This window comes from Antechinus flavipes, chromosome 1 (assembly GCF_016432865.1).
Source record: "Antechinus flavipes isolate AdamAnt ecotype Samford, QLD, Australia chromosome 1, AdamAnt_v2, whole genome shotgun sequence".
Lineage (NCBI taxonomy): Eukaryota > Metazoa > Chordata > Mammalia > Dasyuromorphia > Dasyuridae > Antechinus > Antechinus flavipes.
Window position 1 is genome coordinate 228,754,222 of NC_067398.1, and position 21,378 is coordinate 228,775,599.

The following is a 21,378-nucleotide window of genomic DNA, read 5'->3' on the forward strand; positions in this document are numbered from 1 at the left end:
TTTTCTTTGTGGTGTTTCTTTTTTCCCTTTTAAATCTTTTTCCCCCCCTTGGGCAGCATCATGAGTTTGGAAATATGTATAGAAGAAATGCATATTTAACCTATAATTGTTTGCTGTGAGGAAAAGGGGAAAGAGAAAAGTTTGGAACACAAAAGTTTTCAAAGGTGAATGTTGAAAACTATCTTTGCATGTATTTGGAAAAATAAAAAGCTATTATAAAAAAGATCTCCATCATTGATGGAGATAAACAAATAGGAAGAACACAATTTATTAAGGTGGACAAAAAGGATCATATGGTCTAGACGCAGTGATCCTCAAAGTTTTGTTCTCAATATCTTTATCCTATTAAAAATAATTGAGGACCTGTCCAAAGAGTTTTTATGTGGTTTATAGTTATAGATATTGGTCACATTAAAAATAAAAACTAATTATGAATTTATAGACTCTCTGAAAGGATTTCAGAGATTCCCAGGATGCTCTGGACTAGACTTTTTGAGAACTACCGGTCTAGAGGAAGGACCTTAAGAGGTCAAATAGCCCAATTCCTTATTTTACATTTGAGAAAACTAAGAGCACTGGAACATCAGAAAGATGGATTGCTATCCAAAGACAGTTGGAAACAGGACTGCTTATATTATTCACTTATTATCTTTTGGATCTCAAGTTCCCAGAAAAATAAAGGTAATATTACTTGCACTATCTAGTTTATGGGGTTCTTATAAAGAATTTTGTAAACATGTAAATGTGAGTGACAATGAAATATGGATATGTTGGATAGTAGAAATTTAGGAATTACCCTCAGAAGAAATTAGGAAAATGGACATGTCCAAAAAGTTGGAAACTCAACAACAAAAACCAGTTCCTACCCTCAAAAACATTTTAACTGATGGAATTGATGTGGGAAAGATTCCTTTCTAGATTCCCATCCTCTCCTAGTTAATAATGTAAATTGCCCTTTAACTCATAAATCCTGGTCCCTTTGAATTCCAATAGAAGATCTGACCTGTTCCCAGCCCCACCCGGATCTGAGCCAACTTTGGGGCTACACCCGAAAGCCCTTCTAGCTAAGTCTCTATTATAAAAAGGCCCCACTGGGAACCCCTCTTTGCAGAGATTCCAAACATGGCTACCATGTGGGGACCCTCTGTCCACTGGACCCTCTGTCCCGTGCCCTCCTTATCTCTACTTTCACCTATACTTTAACTTTGCTTATCCAATAATAAACCTCTTTTATCAATCTAGCTCTCCAGGCCAATAAATGCTTTTATTAGGAATTTGTGCCGTTACTAGACCACCTTGTGCCGAATCTGTACCCCAAACCTGCCACTAGACCTTAACCCTAATTTCATTTAGGTACCCCAAAGCTAGACCTCAACAGAATGTGATATACATAAAACTAAGTAAATACAAAACATAGAAAAAGTAATAATTCCCAGGAAAGTGCTAATAAGCACTGAGCCACAGTGCTAACACATAGCAAGCGCTTTAAATGCTTGTTAACATTTCTTGAGTAGTTTCTTGAAACTGAAGAAAAGGTTCAGGTAGAAGATGGATCACGAGCTGACTTTTGAAGCCAGGTAAACTCTGCTTCTTATAGACATCGAACTAGAAATTCTTCAAGGAAAAGGTGGAAAGTAAATTCTCCTCACGGAGGCCAGCCTGTATTACAAATGCATGGGAGTATCAACGAATGTCTCATGACAACAATCAGACCTGTTCGACTGAAAGGCAAAGTATGTGAATAGGAAGTCAAGAGAAATAAAATAATAAGATGGCATTTGGAGAAGATGAAGTAGGAGTTGCCAGGCAAGGAGCGGGAAGGAGGGTGAGGGAAGAAGGGATGGGAAGGGGGGAAAGAACAAGGGAACGGAGAGGGCGCCTCTTCCCACTCTCATGGAGTGTTGTTATGGAAGCCAAAAGGCAAGTATAGGAAAGAAACTGAGTGGGAGCCAGGACGGCTGGGATTTGGGATCCCTGAATTTCCCGTCCGTGGGTCGTCAAAGGCCAGGATCAATATTTCAGTTTCAGACTTAGGCCAAAATACGCGGAGACAAAAAGCGCCATGGAACTTTGATCGAATCCCGGAAGAGAAAGACGTGACCCAAAGTCGCAGGATCTACGTCAGCTCGACTTCAGGGAAAGCCGTCAATCAGAGCGAGGACTCCAATTAAATCCACTTCCACCAATCTAATCTTTCTCACGTCCTTCCCTTCCCAGGAAGTCCCGCCTATAAACGACTCTTTCTGCCTCTTCGTCTTCTTGCAAAATCTCGCGGGATCTCCGAGAGCCTATGTGACCCGGAGGGAGCGGAAGTCGAGTCTCTTTCCCGTGGCTGGTCTGGAGCTGGCGGCTGTGTAAAGATGAAGGTAGGGCATGCCGGGATGGAAGGGGGTAGTGCCATGGGAGCCTTCTAAGGCAGCCTTCCCGCTGTTTCTATTCCTTCTCGGCCCTTACATTGTGTGAACGAGAGGCAGGGGCAGGCGAAGCGGACAGCCATTTATAGCCAGGACGCTGGGAAAGAGAGGATGGCGGGGGATTGCATCGGCTCCGGCCGAGCACCATGGCGGCCTCGTCAGTTGCCGCTTGGGTGGAACGTGGCGACTTCCCGGCGTGGCCCGGTGGAGGAGGCCCGGACGCTGCCCCTGAACTGGCACCCAACCCCGTCTGGCTCGAGTCCTCCTATTTGACCCTGGTTTGAGCTGCTGGTGGGTGACCCTGGCTTAGTGGCTGCCGAGCGTGTCCGGAGAATCTAGGGGGAAAGGACAGCTCACACGGGCAGTTTTCTTTGGCCATCCCCCATGCTCGAAATGCTCTCCCTCCGGTCCCTAATTCCTGGCTTCCTCCCAGCCCCCACTGAAACCCATCTTTCCTGGACTGTCCCCCTGCGAGTATCTTCCCTTTGATTTATGCATACTAGTTTTGTGATCCTGGGCAAAACGCCTAATAACCACTCATTGCTTCGGTTTCTTCGGCTGTAAATGGGGATCCTACCTCCCAGATATCCAATGGGATAACAATTGCAAAACGCCGAGCACAGTGCCTGGAATTTAGTAAGCACTATATACATATTAGCTACTATTTTTTTTCTTACTATTTTTAATCCCCCTTAAAATGTGAGTTTTCTGAGGGGCCTGGACAGTGTATCTGTAACTCCAATGTTTTTTGATGCCTACTGTGCTTTCTTAGAAAAAAGCAGTGTTATATTTTTCTACGGGAGAAAAGGTGGTTGGTTTCATGAATACAGTATTATCAGAAATCTTTTTTAAAATTTAGTCATTTAACAAGAGGAAACAGCATCTTGTCATAGGAAAGAGCACTTTATTTCCATTCAAAACCATAGGTTTGAATACCAGCTCTGCTTATTTGTTGCCAATATGATGGTACAAAGTACTTGGTTTCTCTGGATCTCAGGTATTTCAGCCTTAAGATGAAGCTTTCTAGAGTATCCTAGGCTAATGACCTTACAATAAAGGCCATTATTTTCAAAAGGTCACAGAAGTAGTAAATAGTGGAGGCCAAATTTGAACTTGGATCATCTGGCCTAACATCTAATGCTTTTCCATCTTTACATTAGCTGTTTTTGTTTAATTCCTAGCTCAACATCTCTTTCCCAGCCACTGGCTGTCAGAAACTCATTGAAGTCGATGATGAAAGAAAGCTACGGACCTTTTATGAGAAACGGATGGCCACCGAAGTTTCTGCTGATGCTCTGGGTGAAGAATGGAAGGTGAAAACTAACTTGATTTTATATTGGAATATCATTTTTATCATTTAACTATCCTTATGTATAGGCGTTGTCATGGACATGAACGCATGTGTTTAGGAAATGTTATTTCAAAATAAGTGATTGCTAGTTGTCTCTTATTGCTATTTATTAAATGGACATTATGGTGTCAGTAACTCTGCTGTCTTATGGAAATGCCCTGGTTTTGTTATTTATTTACAAAGCAAGAAAGATTAATTGGAGTTGAGTTCACAATAAGCAGATAAAGAGAATTTTGATGACTTTTTTTATTTTCCTTTTGGTAAAAACTTTAGATATGGGGAAAAGAGAGCTTTACTGAAAGTGTTAAAATGAACTCTTTGTGTCTTCTCTAGGGTTATGTGGTCCGCATCAGTGGTGGGAATGACAAACAAGGATTCCCCATGAAGCAGGGTGTTTTGGCTCATGGACGTGTCCGCCTGCTGCTCAGTAAGGGCCATTCTTGCTATCGCCCTAGAAGAACTGGAGAAAGAAAACGTAAATCTGTTAGGGGGTGTATTGTGGATGCAAATCTGAGTGTCCTCAATTTGGTTATCGTGAAGAAAGGTGAGCATTTGTATTTTTTCCCTATTCTTTGGTTATCTGCAAGAAATACTTTTGTTTCAGGTTTGTTTCATAATGACTGTTAATTTTCCTCTCCTTATGCATCATTTGCTGTTCTTATAAAATCTGAAGAATGTTACCTTTCAAATCTTATCCAAACTTCATTTTTACAAAAATAAAATATAAATGATTTTCCAGGATTCTAATTTTTTCCCTATTCTTCTGGAAACACTATTTCTACATGTGCCTAGATGCAGTAAATAGTTTGGTTGTAGTGAATGAACATTCTCCCTTAGCAATACTAATAGCCACAAACAGCTGATAACAAAAATAGTATTTCATAGTTTAAAATGGTGGGAAAAGTGAGTTTCTTGTTCCTAGATGTTGAATTTTTTTTTATTAGATATTGAATATATTTCTTCAAATGATAGATTTAAAAGTTCAAAAATTTGGTTTGTGGGGACTTTTTGCAAGTTTTGCATTCAGAGCAGGTGTCAGTGTAGTAGAATCACCGTTGATATGTATAGTGTTTGTGATTTTTTGTTTGTTTTTCCCCAAAGGCATATTGGTAATTTTTTCAAGCTGATATAAAAATCTGAGAAAGTTTGAAAATGTCCATTTTTATATCATAAATTTTCAACTTTTTTTCTTAAAGGTGAGAAAGATATACCAGGACTGACAGATACAACTGTGCCTCGGCGCCTGGGGCCCAAAAGAGCTAGCAGAATCCGTAAACTTTTCAATTTGTCCAAAGAAGATGATGTCCGACAGTATGTTGTGAGAAAGCCTCTCAACAAGGAAGGTAAGGGGTAGAGAATACATCTTTTGCAGTTGCAGGGTGTCATTTCCTATTTAAAACATAATGGGGTCTTACCGTTGTGATACTTTGGGCTTTTTGTCATTGTAAGTTTTTCATTTAGAGCTGGGAGTTTCTGGGAGGGCTAGAGAAAGAAAACAGTGAGCCAAAGGCAAAAGTTGAGGGGTAGGTGGGTGGGTGTGTATGTGGGTGGTGAGCTTCCTGAGCATTAATAGAACTTTGGCTGCTTTTGATTTAGTGAGGTTGTTTCTCAAAACTTTATGGTGGATTATCATGGATCTTAGTGATATTTAAAAGAGGTGTTTTAATAAACACTAGTTAATGTGTGCTCATTCTAGGAGATTTGGGAGGCATACAATAAATAATGGCTAGCACATTAAAGTTTGCAGATTGCATTGCATGTTCTTTGATGCTTAAAATGTTAAATGACTTCTCTGGGATCAAACAGGTTTCTGAACTCTTGGTCTTAATCTTAAATTTTACTTCCTATCTGCTGTGTAACCTACCTTGCCAAGTATATTAGAACTAATATTACTCCAAACTTGTTAATCTTGGTTTTGTCTTTATTAATGAATGTGGGACAGTAGCTCAGTGGGGTCCCTTAAAACATAATTAGGAAGAGATTTTTTTGAGGAAAATGTTGAAGAAACTGATTCTGCCGAGACAGTCTGATCAACTAGTGATAGTAGGAAATTGCTTTTAAAAGCATGTGCCTTCTGAAATTCATTTTAAAAATAAGTTTGAAAGAAGTGGTGTACTTATTGATGAAATTTGGATTTCTTCCAGGTAATTCCTGAATTATTTTCAAATAGTAACATTTAAAATAGGAAATTATTTTCTGCAAAAAAAAAATTTTATTTTTAAAAATTAAGTGTCTTGGAGGGAAGATAAACTATTTCCATTGGTTTGTTTCTTTAAGGCATCTGTGTTAGTTCTATATGTTATAAATGATAGTATTCAGGCAGTAAGGTTCTACCTAGATTGGAGTCTCCTCACATAATAGTACTGAATTTAAATATAAATGTGGGATAAGTTGCTGCTTCTTATCCACGATACCTTGAATTTATAAATTATCAGCAAAGTAGATTGAAAAATTAACATGAGTTTTATTGTAGAGGTCTTGGGTCCCCCCAGGAAGTTTGATGTAAATTTTGTGTGCATAACATCCATTTGAGCATGTCTAGATAAAGCTTTATCCAAAAATAAAATTTTCATAGCTGATTTTTAATTTTCATGTGATATATTGTATAATATAGGTACAATATTGTAAAAAAAAGTTTTTGATATTCAAGCATATGTAACTTTTGTTGGTGGATTTTTTCCACTATAGATGTTTTAAGAGTTTCTAATATTTTCCTATTCCATATCTTTAGCTTAAAAAATAGAAACCTGTAGTGCTACTTTAAAGGTTTAATTTAATTTTATTGCTTTATAACATTTTAAATTCATATTAAAGGGAAATCTATTTCTATTTTTTTTGTAGGTAAGAAACCTAGAACTAAGGCTCCTAAAATTCAGCGTCTGGTGACTCCCCGTGTTTTGCAGCACAAACGTAGACGCATTGCTTTGAAGAAGCAACGTACCCAGAAGAATAAGGAAGAAGCAGCTGAATATGCCAAGCTTTTGGCCAAGAGAATGAAGGTATGATTGTACATAGCTTTTCTCGATTTCAAAAAGCTCTATCTTCTGGATGATGGTGGCCATAAGTTTAATAACATTTTTATAACTCATACATCACTTAGTTGTATATGCACATCTAATATCTTAAAACATTGAACAAATTACATGGGCTTTTAATGTTTTGTGTGTTTTCCAACATAGGAAGCTAAAGAAAAACGACAGGAACAGATCGCTAAGAGACGTCGACTGTCTTCCCTGAGAGCCTCCACCTCAAAGTCTGAGTCCAGTCAAAAATAAAATTTCTAAAGATATGTTAGAAATAAAATAAATAACTTTTGTCAAGTGGAGGCTTGTTTCTTGTTTTGTCTTTTAAAAAGAATTCCGCTTTAAATAGTACTTGTGGTTCTAGTTTCTTTATTAACTGAATGACAAGGCTCCTTCAATAAGCTTCAGTTATTTTTACCTACTTGGGTTATTCATGGAAAGTACCTTGGGTTTCATCATCAAGAGTTCTACTTACTGTATGATATTGAAATTTCCATCTCCTCATTTAAAAACAAAATACTAGTCTTGACTACTTCAGAGTTATCATGAAATTCAAACAAATGCAAATGTAATTTTCTCAAGCTGCTAAATATTTGAAGAAATCATGGTTTGACACCCATTGCATTTCGTCACCATATGATCTGCACTGTGAGATGCCACTTGTAAATATTTTGTTGACCCCTGTATAACTGTTTGTTGTTCATTTTTAAGTCATGTCCAATTGAGTGTTTTGCCATTTCCTTTTCAAGTTCATTTTACAGGTGTGCAAACTGAGGTAATAGGATTAAGTAACCTGGCCAGGGTTACACAGCTATTAAGTATCTGAGGTCAGATTTGAACTTAGGAAGATGGCTCTTTGGGACCTGGCACGCTTTATCCATTTGAGTTCCTTACTCCAGGTCTAACATTTACTGTGCAACCTAGATACCTTCCCTCATCCAAATTTGATTGTTCTTGCAAATTATTTGTTATACCCTGCAAGTCTCATCTCTTTACCTTGGTGACTACTAAGGAATTATACATGACTTTTTCAGCTCCTCTTGAAAATGGGTTTCTGTCCCACACCCCCCTATTAAATCACCCACAGATGGCTTTGAAACAAACCCTAAATGTATTGGCCTTTTCCCTTATAATTGCCATACATCTGTGTCTTTTGCCATTACTTAGATCATATATTCTTTGCTATATGACACTAATGCTTTATGTTCTTTAATAACTTTAAGCCAAACTAGTCTGTTACATTTTTTTTACTTTTTAATGTCAAATACTCTGTTTTTGTCCTGCCATCTTAGTTGAATCCAATTCTTCATGATCACTTAATTCACTTTTGCCCTTATTTACACTGAAGTACAAGTTTGGTACTTCAGTGTACTTAAGTGAAATTATACTTTATGCACTACAATGAGGTTGTCACTGAGGTAAAATGTCATTAAGCCTCAATAGCTAGTATATAATGTTGATTGTTTTAGAGGGTTTCTGTGGCAATAGTAATTTTAACTCGTGTAAAATGCTACATAAGATCAGCTCTTAGCACTTCTGGCCCTCAGTTCTCTGAAGAGGTTGGTCTAGAAGTTCCTTTCAGCTCCAAATCAACAATTTTGTGAGTATATTGACATTAAAATGGGAAGATAGCTCTTACATTAAGGGAAGTGCAAGAGAAGTATAAAAGGCATCATAGCTAACAAACAGTAAAGTTGGGATATAATCTGAGATAATGTCTTTATTGGGTAAGAGGAACTAAATCAGATTTGGGAATTTGTATGGCACTCATGGGACAAGTTTTTCTTCTATACAAAAGGATCTCTGCAGAAAATTATTTCTTGGGGAAGGAATTCCTTAATTCAGGCTAAAAGATCAAGCTGCCCCCAGAGCACCCTCCAATGTTCTAATCACATTGACAATAATAACTACTTTTGTCATAAAGTGTACTTTAAACATTCCCAGTGTTTAAGACAGATCAAGAGTAAAACTTTGAAAGAGGTTTTTTTTTTTTTAATTTGAAAGTAATGAGAACAATTGCAATCTCTTTCACTGTAAGCAATAAAATGGGTCTTTCAGAAAATCAAATGCCAGAAATATAAATAATTTATAAACTTTATTTTGAGAAATGCATTAACAAGCTTTCCTTTATAGTCAGATCTATACAAAATAAACAAAGCACCCTTCTGAGAAATTTGATATGATGCAATAAACAATTCACAAAGCCTTGGAATCTAGGAGAAATTGATTGCAGTAGCAGAAAGGTTTCCAACAGTAAAATTGATAATTCATATTGTTTCATCCTTACTGGAGTACAGCTCATTTCCAGAAAGGACATCAATGTGCTTTCTATCAATAGGAAACATAATCCCTTTTGTTTGTACCACTAAGTGGTACAGAAAAAAACAGTATATAGCTTTATAAAATATGCACCAAAGTAGTTTAATAACAACTTCTTTGTACTCAATTTCAACTTCAGCATTTACTGTCTTGAAAGGCACCTTTGGTGTTAAGTGATTAAGTGAAAGAGTTTATTTGCTTTTTTAAAAAAGTTAAGTTTCAATTAACCTAAATATATAAATGTCCTAAGATGAATTTTTTAAAACAAGGTTGCTATAAGAACATCAGGACTAATCTTTCTCCCCACACATTTATATTGCAGTGAACTGGAAAACAGTAAAAATATCAATCGATATAATATTAAGTTACATAACATTCCTTAGAAATAGAATATTAATGTAATTTTCAAGTGTGACAAACTATATTGGACACTTAAGGAAAAAAAATTACAAATACTACACCAGTTCTTTGGCTTGAACACTATGTGAAATTGTAATGCTTTCAAGTTACTTGAAATTTCTATTTTCTATTAGAAATTAGAAATTTAATTTTCTATTAAGATTTGTAACCTGGACCAAAAGTCATTAATAAAATTAGAGGAAACAAAAGACAAGTTTTATGACTTAACTGACTAGGTTCTCATCAGAACTGCTGAATAGCACTGTTTTTTCTTATCAGGAATATATCATGAAGTTCACTGATACAAGGAACTAGAAAGAGACTTAAAAATAAGCAAAACCTACTAGGCTTTAAAGTTAAATGGAAAAGTTCACTAAGATGTGAACTCACTAATTATAAAAACTAAATCCTTCTCTATTTGAGTAGTGGCTGTGAGTTTTCATTCTTTCAGCTTTATGAGGCAGTGCATAGTAGTAGGAATTGCTCAAAACAACCAGATTCAAATCTTTAACTCCAACACTTAAAAGACTCATAACCATCAGCAAGTGATTTGAATCCCTCAGACACAGTTTTTTTCCATCTGTAAAATGAGCATGATTCTTAAATGTGCCTGAATAGGTTGTTATAGAGAAAATGTCAAAGTATAAGCCATAAAGTGCCCAAGAAAATGATAGTTAATATCTACTATATTCAGATTTCAATATATTGCTCTTAGGTGTGCCAATCAATAATAACAATCCTGTGAAGTGCATCATTTTATAGATGAGGAAATGGGTGCCGAATGTTATTCAGCTATCAGGGTTCAGAGTGAGGTTTTGGGTCCATATCTTCTTACTCCAAGTTCAGTCTACTCCCATGACACTAGGCTGCCTCTAACTCTATAGAACCTTTCCACTGAAGTAATGAAATCTTCAATAAACATAGCAAAATGAAACCATCTGATTTTTGATCACCTCTAAACTCAGATGATAACAACATTCTATCAAATGGAGAACTGAGCTAGTGACTTACTTTTGATAATCTGGATTATTTTAATGATAACATATAGATGATTTAATTGCAAATGCTGTAAGTTATCCTAACATCTAAACTTCTGATATGAAAGTCATATATTAATTATGTCTTTCATTCTCAGAAGAAAATGTGACCCAAAAAAGTTTCTTCTAATGGCTTATTTCATTATCTCTGAGCCAAATTCAATCCTGCATTGAAATATTTTAATGTTAAAAGATAAGCCATGGGAAAAGAATAAGAGAATATTGGATGGTTCAGGTTAAGTTATTCTGAGATTTATTATTTCGATACTAAAAAAAGCCAAGCTTGTCTGCTTAAGCATCTTTTTCTGCAGTGTTATGAAACTTAAATGATGTAAATATGAAGAAACAGAATTCTACAATCCTAACAATAACAGGATTACTTTCAATACTTTAAAAGAACACAAAAAAACAACAAAAATGTAGTATTGCTCAACAGTCCAGAAACTAATTTGAAAAATTACTTTCAGTAGTCTTCAAGACTTTGTTTCATACAGTGTTTTTATCTCTCTGGCAGTCAATTAAATACAAATATAACAAAACAAAACAAAACAACCCTAAAAATTATTCAGGGTTAACTTTAGGTTGCAGGATGGGTAAATAAGTCTTTTATTTATTTTTTCCCAACATAAAGTCTTCAGAGGTCAAGGATATTATTTACGATAATTACAGGATCTTCTCAGAACCTCAGAAAAAATTTTAAAACGCAGATCAGCAGAGTCAAGCAAACAGATGAATTCTGAAAACAAAATCAGGGGCTTGAAAGAGAAAGCAGCAGGAGATTTTGTTTATTATGCAAATAAAAAAAACTAGGGCTTACTTGGTTAAGATGATATCTTTTGCATTTAAAGATATGTAATATCAAAGTAAATACAGTAAGTTGTTATGAAAAATTAGGACAAGTTGAACTATTGCCTAGAAATATTTGAACTTGAGGTTTAAAAAAAAGGACATGTATTTACATTTTTCAATATAGTAAAAAAATGAACTTCGATTAACAGTCACGCATTAAAGAGTGTCATTTTAAGAGGCCATTTTTGTAATTTTTTTTTCTTTCAAATCAGAAGTGCTTTTACATGTATGGGCAAAGAAAAATGAATCCCAAATCACATTAAAATTAAGGAATGGAATGGAAAAACAAACATGAATTGCCAAGAATAACAAATAACTTAACCCTACTCATTTCAGAAGCACACAGAACACAATGAATAGGTTTAAGAATGTTTTGTCCATTTTATTAATCTTCTTAATATTGTTTTTACTGTGTCAAAGGCTTTAAGTTCAATAATATAAAACAGCATTTCATAGTAAGTTAATTCTGAATGACTTTTTGTCATAAGTGACTTTTAAGTATTACAAATTTAAACAACTGAGAGAAAAATCAGGGATAAATTGCAAAAATATATCCTCTACACAAATAGTGCAAAATATGTATTTTTAAAGTAATGGTTATAAAAACTTTTTAGTCATGTCACCTGTTCAGTTGCCATAGTATATGTAATTTCTGACATGAGATTATGCCACTAACTCTCAAAAATGACCTGAAACTAGAGTCCTCCTGCATTGGTATTAAGTTGATAAATCCAGATATGTAGAATGGTACAATAATTATAGGGTCATTTAAACAGAAAACACACTGGGTGGAAGGCAAGTTTGTGCTTTTAAGTTATACCATTTAGAAGTGCCTATTTTGAAGCAACTACTTTATTTTATTCATCTGCAGTAGTTCCTGGAAATTCAGATTGACTTTAATAGCAGATCAATCAACAGGAAGCATATTAGTCCCATAAAGTAAGCTAAGGCGAACACACTCAATAAAGTGTGTTTTTATTAGAAGGCATATAAGGCATAACAAAATGCTAAGAGAGGCATGTGAGGTCATGATTCATCTTAAATCTAACTATAATAAGCTCAACAGCTTCATCTTTTAAGACTTAATTCATTCAGCTTATTAAAAAAATATACATATGCACAATAAAGATCATGTGCGTGCAAATCTACAAGTACTAACTTTCAAACATTACAAATATTAAACTTCCATTTGCAGTGCAAGGTATCCCACAGGTTTAAAAAAAGTGACCAAGGCATGCCTGAGGGAAAAATTCAGGCCAAAGGGCAAATTTTTGCCTTTTTTTTTTAAAAAGGATCAAGCTCCAATTAATTTTGTAAATCACTAGGAAATCTAGATTCAAATTCATTTCAACTACCTAATTAGCTTGCAAAAACAACTTCGCCTTCAGATTAAGTGATCGTGGTACCATGAAGGAAGAAAAGAAGGGAGTTGGATATTAGGACTATAACATTCCATCAAAAAAAGAATATATAAACAAAGAGTGACAGCATATATTAAATTTAAAATAAAGCCGGGGCAGGGTAGTTGTCAAGAGTTTCAGAAAATTTTGACTAGTAGTAATGAGGCCCAGTTTGTGAGCATCAACAATTCACTGGTCATGAGACCCTTTCAGAAAGTTGTATTGCAATGTGCAATCTAAGAGTTTTAATAAATATATACACTTATTATATAGGATGCATATGCATACATCTGCAGAGACACACAGGTATATTTACACAAAAAATCTATTTTCCTCTAGGTTTTGCTCCTAGAATTAGGCTATTTAGCTTCACTTAGGACTTGAGAGATTTACAGTTACTTTTCTCAATTCTGAAAGTTCCCCAAACACCTTATCAACAAAATGCCGATGGTGAGCTTAGTTTTTCATTCTTTCTTTCTAACAAAAGAATCATGGATAATGAAAAAAATCCAAAAACTTTTGTTGAAAGAAACAAAAATTAATTAAAAAAAGAGACTCTCAACTGCCACAAACAGGTCATGAGCTGCAGATGCATCAGGAACATAGCACGCACTATCAGCATTTTCATCAGTTCGCAAGAGTCTGAAATCAACCCCTGAATGTTTTCAGATTGGCACTCCTTATTTCCCAGGACTGATGTGTGCTGTGAAGATTCAAAGTAATGCCTAATTTAAATGAGAGGTGCTCCAAAACATTTCCTGCACCATTCCACACTGAGACTTGGGGGAGCATCAATTCTCTGCATCTTTCCAAGAATATCTGAAGACAGACTCTTATATGCGAGTTCGTATTCACTGTCAAAAGCCTCTGAAAGACAATTTTTTAGAAAGTGAATATTAAGAAAATATTAAAATTATTTAAAACAGAACTATAGCACATTTAGAATATCAGATAATAAATCAATACTGTGAAACTTTTTTTTTAACATATCAGTCAAATTTAACCCTCTTGTTCAAAATAAATGCCATAATTACTAAATTACATCAACTCACCAATATCAATATTTTCTCTTCCAAGAGACACCAATGACAAGAAGAGGATTTCTCTGTATAAACTCCTGTGAAGAAACATGAATACATACAGATAATGAGGGTTAGTAGGCTTGTGATAAACTGCCTGAGAGTTCTGCACGGCCATCTTTTCATTCTCCTCTACCCAACACATTTCTCTGAGGCACAGGGAGCACCCAAAAGTGAGGAGGAAAAGGGAGAATGGAGATAGCAGAGGCAGACACATCTTTATCTTTACCCCCAACTTTGTCTCCTGTAAGAAGCTATTAGGAAGGAGTTTAGAAGCAAACCAGGGGAAGGGATTTTCAATTTCCTTTACAAATGAACTTCTTCCCTCTGCTAATATTAAATTTACTCCTTTAAATCATGAACATAATACTTAAAGGATACATGTGCACATAATTTAGACAATACTTTTAGGATATAAAGATGATTCCAAGAGAACTGAATCAGGAAACAATGTCTTCTTTACCTTTGTCGTTTGACATCTGGTTTCACTTTTTGTAAAAGAAGGTTGATTGGTTTTAGAACATCATTATGTTGAATGCTTTGCCGGATGTTCTCTACTAAAGTGCTTGTGGCCTGCTGGTCTTCTGAGACTAAGGATGATTTCTTCTCTGAGTCTAGAAATGGGAATGGAGAGAATAAGCATTTAGAAAAGTGATCCCAAGATTTTTTTGCCAAAGTGTTTTTTCATTCTAATTTGGGGTTATATTATATTCTCTGTTTAACTATATCAACTCCACTATGATTAATACCCTTAATATTTGTGCAAAAGTTTGTAATATATATCCAAGCACTTCTTAAAACATACCTCTAAAATGTTAATTAGATACTCATTATTTGTCTTAATGTGTTTTGCATGCTTATATTTAACTTAAGCTGCCATATATCCTTCTAAATCCCTTTAACAAATAAGGTCATCTCAGAGGACTTTATTTAAATGATGAAAACTTTTTCATTCTTACTACTCTATTTTTTTTTTTTTTTTGCTAAGGCTATTGGGGTTAAGTGACTTGCCCAGGATCACATAACTAGGAAGTGTTAAGTGTCTGAGACTAGATTTGAACTCAAGTTCTCTTGACCTCAGGGCTAGTGTGCTATCTACTGCATCACCTAGTTGCTCCTCTACTTTCTATTAAAAAAAAAAAAAAAACCTTATGCACAACATAACTGCTTTCTTCAAAAATAATTTATCAAGTCAAGAAAAAAAAATTCATGGAGAAAATGTCAAGATAAAAAGACTTTTTCTTTTAAACATATTTTCTAATGGGGAACAATTAAAAGTTTCCCGAGAAATATTTTACTAATGTTTTTCTCCTTCCCATACTTGTCATTATAAAACAATCTTTTTCTCAAATCCTCTCATTTCCAAGAATGAGAATTTATATGATTTGGTCGCTATATTTCACTCTTGTGTTACCCAAACTCTCAATTGCTACAAAAGTAGATACTTTCAAATCTTGATAGCATGCTAAAGTTTGTAGTTACAAAACTCATACTTTACCATTTAATCTATTTCAAGGGCAAGAATCAGGTTTTTTGTGAAAGGAGGTATACTAGAAAGAATGCTGATTTTGAGTCAGAAAACCTAGGTCTAGGGGCAGCTAAATGGCGAAATGGAAGAAAGAACAAGACTTAGGTCTACCAATTACTGACTTCATGGCAATGGCAAAGTTGCTTCATCTCTCATGTTTCACTTTCTACATGTCAAGACCGGGAAGAATACTCACACTATACCTCCCTCACAAGTGTAGATAGAATATATGTCACCTGATCCTCAAATACAAAATGTTTTCATGACTCATATTTTGATGTTTCAAGAATATGTGACATAATGTGTCTCTTCTTCCAAATATAGGATGTAAGATCTCCTTTACCAAGTGGATGGTTTCATGGATAACTCAAGTCAAGAACCATTTATTAAATATCTACTAAATGACAAACTGTACTTAGTATTGGGGATACAAAGAAAGGCAAAAAATAAATTCCTGTTCTCAAGAAGCTTACAGTTTAATGGGGAAACAACATGCAAACAACTATATACAGGTAAGTTATAAAAAAGATAAAACTGGAGATAATTTTAGAGGGAAAGGATTAGCATTAAGGAAGACTGGCTATCAAGTTCTGCAAAAAGCCTTTCTCAATCTCCTAGTAAAAAGCTTCTCTAATTTATGGTGGTGCTCACACAACAAACATAAAATACAATTAATGCTTGCCCAATCCTTCCATGTTGATAACAACTGCCTCAGCTTGTGCTTTACTGGTGTAGACTGTGAGAATCTAGAGAACAAGGTTAGCTCTATTTGGTACCAAAATAGGACTTTTAATAAAGGAGCATTATAACAATAACGACTTAAAACTAAAATTAGGACTTATAAACACCATCAGAGTGAACTTGATCACAATCCTGCATTAACAATGACTTCTCCAAACAAATCAGAACAAAAAAGGGCCCAACTGGAAGGGCATCAATATGAGATCTTTTTCAACTATTCTGAGACTTGATATATAGAGTTTAAAGTTTTTTGAATATAAGCTAAAAATACCAAATTTGATTCCAAGTAGATATGCAAAAAGAAATCTACTGGAAACAGTAAGGCTTCTTTTCTTCTTGCAGACTAATCTACTTACTAAGATTCCTCCAAGAAACATACAAGGGCTCGCCAGGTTCTTGATGAAGGTTGATATTGTCCCATAATAGCTGAATATATACTAGTTTGCTGTCCTGGGATAGAGATGAAAGAGGAAGCTAAAAGTAAATAAAAAAAAAAGTATCATCCAGAGCATGAGAACAGCAAAGTTCAACAATAATTCAATTCAACTAAAATTTTTATTACCTGGAGAAAAGCTCACCAAGACAAAAACTTGGGACTATCTAAACACAGGCTCGCTAAGCTTGGATCCAAATTTCTGATTCTAATCCTTTCTACTGTACCATGCTTTTTTTCTTTGGAAGGGAAATACAACATATTAGGTTGAAAGGCTAAATAGTTTGAATAAGGTTGAAAGAGAAATCTCTCAGTGTTATAGACTTCAGACACGAACAAAATGCTGACTTCCATAAGTTATGAATGGTAGAAAAATCCAAATTTGTGCTGAAATTTATTACATTTTTATAATTCTTATCATAAAGTTTTACAAAGAGGAAGACTGATGAAAAGTAATTTAATTCTTGAATGTGATTTGTTTCTATGACTTTTAAAAGAAAGAGAAATGACTGTGATGTGGCATATCAAAAAATACAGAGATCGTTTTTTATTATGAAGTTGAGACATCATTAATGTGCTGCATTTCTAGATATTTTGTTACAGCTATTGTTTGAAGTTAAATAGATTATAGATTGCTTTAAGAGAAACACAGTAATCAGGACCTAAGAAGTGACATCATCAGCCTAGTTATTCTATTTTGTTCTGACTGCCACATTTCAAAATGAGTATTGATGAGCTGGAATGTCCTGAGAGGGTAGCCAGGATGGTGAAGGGCCTCTCAATCAGAGATGTCAAATACTATGTACTAACTACTATGTGCATCAAAGATGCAAAAAGAAGCAGATGACAGTCCCTCTGCTCAAGCAACTCCCAATCTAATGGAGGAGACAACAAATATATATAATCAAGCTATATACTGGATGAATAGGAATTAACAACAGAAAGAAAGCATTACAATTAAAAGTGGTTGGAATAGGTTTCCTGGAGGAGGTAGGATTTAAACTGGTACTTAAAGGAAGTCAAGGAAGCCTCAGTCTCTGATCTAAATCATTTCTGGAGAAACATAAGTGGCTTTAGTTTTATCCATTTGCCTTTTTTTTTTCCCAGCTTTAGTGGAACCTCACACATGCTGGCCCTCTACTCCAATTCCTTCTGTTTCTTAGTTTTCTGACAAAGGACAGTTGGTATGCAAGGCAGAGTTTTCCCCTATCTTCACTTCCTCTTCCACAAGGGAAATAGCAGTGGTAATGAGTTTTGTTGTTCATTGCCTCAGAATGGCAAAAGAATTGCTGAGTCAAAAATTTCAGAGCATAAACCTATTGGTACCATGGTATAGCCAGGGATGCTAAGTGGGCAAATCAGGAATTAGTCTTTTTTGCTCTTATTTCCTCAAGTTTTTATCTCATTCAGGTGTTTGGCACCTTAGATCGTAGAACCAACTGTAATTGCTTTACCTCTTGGGTGTAATTCTTGCTTTGGAAAAGTCTGAAAGGGTTGTGGATTGATAATCTAGCCTTCTATTCTGTTTAGTAACATGATTTTGCATTTCAAAGACTTTCTTGTAAAACTGGAGTATATGTTGAGATGAACAGAGAAAAGCTCATTCCATGACAGGAAATAACTTCAACACCATGCCAAAAGAAGCCCAGATTACTTCCCATCTTCAACTAATACCAGGATATTAGTATTCTTTAGCATACTCAAAAAACTGCATTCCCAGAACATATTCTTAAGCGTATCATTAAGCACTTCTAAAATATTATCTAAAATCAATTCATTTTATCAGCTAGTTTTAATAAAAATAAAATTTAATATAATCTGAGAATTACTTATGGAATGATATTGCAAAGAACAATAAAAACAAACTATATCCTTATTTATTCTGCAATTATTAATCACCCTTTTAAAGATATATAAGTATTTCTTTACTAATTCTGAAAAGGAAATTTGTGGGCCAAAGTATGATTATTCTGTAATATTCCTATTACCTAAGTATCCCATTGAATCCCTTAGGTTTTCCTAACCATTTTTTCTTTTAAATACAGCCTGATGGAATTAAATTAGTACCTACCTGTACGCCTTTATTACAATGTTCAGATGTGAGGATGAGTCCTGGCAAATTGCTAGGAAGGTCCAAACGTCTGAAATACCAAACCAGATTCCAGAAAATAATTGGATGTTGATTGATGAATGAAGATGTATGAATCACTTGATCCCCTTCATTCTCCAACAGAGATTCAAGTTCTTTACGAAGCACTAATGGACTCAAGTAAGGCACGGAAACAGGGGAGGGGTTGGGTCTCTTCCTTAAAGGATCCTTACAGTATAGGGGGGAAAAAGCCAAACAGAAAATTGTTTACATCTTTATTGTATACTTTTTAAAGACAGAAACTCAACTATATATTATGTTTTCATAGCACACTACAACATCTCTTTTAATTGATACAATGATAAAAAATTTTTAACAGCATTTTATTTTTCCAACTACATACAAACATAATTTTCAACATTCATCTTTGCAAAATTTTGTGTTCAAATTTTTCTTCCTCTCTTCCTCTTCCCTTCAAGACAGCAAACAATCCAATATAAGTTAAACACATGCAATTCTTCTAAACATATTTCCATGTGTCATGTTGCATAAAAATATCAGATTAAAAAGGAAAAAAGCACAAGAAAAAAAAAAAAACAAGCAAATAATAATAATACTATGCTTTGATCTACATTCTGTCTCCATAGTTCTGCCAAGATGTGGATGGCAATTTCCAAATGATGAAAATTTCAACAAAAATAAATATGATTTGTTCAAGTTAAGTATTTAAATCTTTTAAGTATGTTTTAAATTGTATTTACCAAACCTTTCACTTTTTTTAAAACAATGAACTCAGCAAACACATTACAAAAAAAGGGAGAAAAATAAGGTTTGCACATGAAAATATGAACATATATGTTACAAAAAGTTTTTTAAAAGTTTGTTAAATTTACAAATATTTTAACTGTTTAACATATATTGGATTACTTGCCTTCTAGGAAAGGAGGAAGAGAAAAGGGGAGGGGAAAGTGAAACATAAGGTTTTGCAAGGGTTAATGTTGAAAAATTATCCATGTATATGTTTTGAAAATTAAAAAGCTTTAATAAAAAGTTTGTTAAATTTAACAAAGAATTAATTGAACCATTAGTGTCTGAACTTGTTTTTCTCTTGTGTATTTTGATTTTATTTATACTCTTTTCCTTCCTTTCTTTGTAAAAAATCTCTACCATTATTCAATTCTTTACAACAGAAGTTCTTAAATATTTTTTCTTCAACTACAGATCCTTTTGGCTATCTAGTTGAGACTATGATCCTTTTCTCAGAATAATTTTTTAAAATAATTAAAGGAAATGCTAAATTTCAGTAAATGGGGGAAAAGATGTAATTTTTTTTTTCTTATCCAAGTTGATAGACTCTTTGAAATTGTAGAACCTGGTAAACTTAGAATTAAGTATTTCTCAATTAAATTATTTAGGAATCACAGCAGAGAGAAGTTTTTCCTTTTTAATATTTATGAATTTTAAAGTATTTGCAAAATGTTTGCATTTTGAGATGCTTCAGTTACTCTTAAAAATGAGTGGTAGTTCAAAGTACAATTTATGTCAATTCATACAGCTTGAGGCAGGCTGCAACAAAAACTCATGTTATCCTTTAATGATACCTTATTCCCTGTATCCTTTGATTTACACTCAATTAAAAATTTTATTAAAAAAAAAAGAGTTGATATGTTAAGGAGAATAAGCAAAAACTGAAACTAAACTAATTTTTGGATTAAAAGTAGGAAAAATGACACATGTTATATGTTCACTTCACTTTTTGGGTTTTTTTTTTTTCCCCTTTCCCATGGCTTTTCACTTTTGCTCTGATTTTTCTCTCCCAACATGGTTCATAAAGCAATGTATATTAAAAATAAATAAAAATACAAAAAAAGAGTAGGAAACATGGTAGAAAATTTTTCATAGGCTTAAAAAAAAAGGATTTACTGAAACTTTCTCCTTTAAATTCAATATATAAAAAATCCTCAAATTTACACTTTTTATTAACAGAAAGTATAAATACATATAAAGATACTCAAATTTCTGTCAAAGAGAGGGCCCAAGTGCAAAAATGAGAGCAACTGAAATCAAAATTGTATTAACAAAAGACATGTTTTTAAAGAAGTACTTGCTAAATGCCTTATGCAAAATTATGCTGTGCTTTAAGTATACAAATATATAATAGGACCATGATATTGACTGTTACTCACCACAACTTCCTGTAAACTATTTGGCAGACTAACTGTTGAAATGCCATGGAAAGGTCGCTGAGAAAAATCAATATTTTGTAAAGGGCCTCCAACACTGTGGCTTCGAGTCAAAGATACTCCTCGACTTGAAAAATTATTAGCTAAAGATGCAGGTTTTACACTTGAGAAGTCTCCATTTTCTTCCTTTAGTTCAACACTTTAAAAGAAAAAAAAACATGCAAAATAAAATTACTTTCTTTTACTATTACACTACCTTCAAAACTAACATATTTACAATAATGGCAAGGAAATTACAGCTATAACCCCCCTAACCACCCCAAAAACATTTATCTACTACAATAAAGCTGGACTTGTACAATGCAGAAGTAGTTCATTATCAGGAAAATAACGAGTATCTATCTAATTATGCCACTTAAGAGTTCCTAGTTTTATCTTGGCAAGTAGACTCCCAAATATTTTATATTATTTACAGTTATTTTAAGTGGATTTTCTCTAGTAGATTTTCTCTTTATCTCTTGCTATTGGACTCT

General features: G+C 34.2%; 2 protein-coding genes across 2 annotated transcripts in view; one reads left to right on the top strand and one right to left on the bottom strand.

Moving 5' to 3' along the window:
• The first annotated feature begins 2,174 nt into the window (after window positions 1-2,174).
• On the top strand, window positions 2,175-7,088 carry RPS6 (ribosomal protein S6). The gene is made up of 6 exons (XM_051997426.1): window positions 2,175-2,366; window positions 3,596-3,727; window positions 4,099-4,309; window positions 4,962-5,108; window positions 6,607-6,764; window positions 6,945-7,088. The coding sequence occupies exons 1-6, from the start codon at window positions 2,361-2,363 to the stop codon at window positions 7,038-7,040; spliced, it is 750 nt and encodes a 249-aa protein (XP_051853386.1). The 5' UTR covers window positions 2,175-2,360; the 3' UTR covers window positions 7,041-7,088.
• A 1,776-nt stretch (window positions 7,089-8,864) lies between these two features.
• The window catches only part of DENND4C (DENN domain containing 4C), a 139,093-nt gene continuing 126,579 nt past the window's right edge, over window positions 8,865-21,378 (bottom strand). The window contains exons 28-33 of the mRNA XM_051997438.1: window positions 20,849-21,044; window positions 18,645-18,890; window positions 16,497-16,614; window positions 14,335-14,485; window positions 13,845-13,909; window positions 8,865-13,659 (exon numbers count right to left, since the gene is read on the bottom strand). Coding sequence (XP_051853398.1) covers window positions 13,523-13,659; window positions 13,845-13,909; window positions 14,335-14,485; window positions 16,497-16,614; window positions 18,645-18,890; window positions 20,849-21,044 — 913 coding nt within the window. The 3' untranslated portion in view covers window positions 8,865-13,522. The remainder of the gene's footprint in view (window positions 13,660-13,844; window positions 13,910-14,334; window positions 14,486-16,496; window positions 16,615-18,644; window positions 18,891-20,848; window positions 21,045-21,378) is intronic.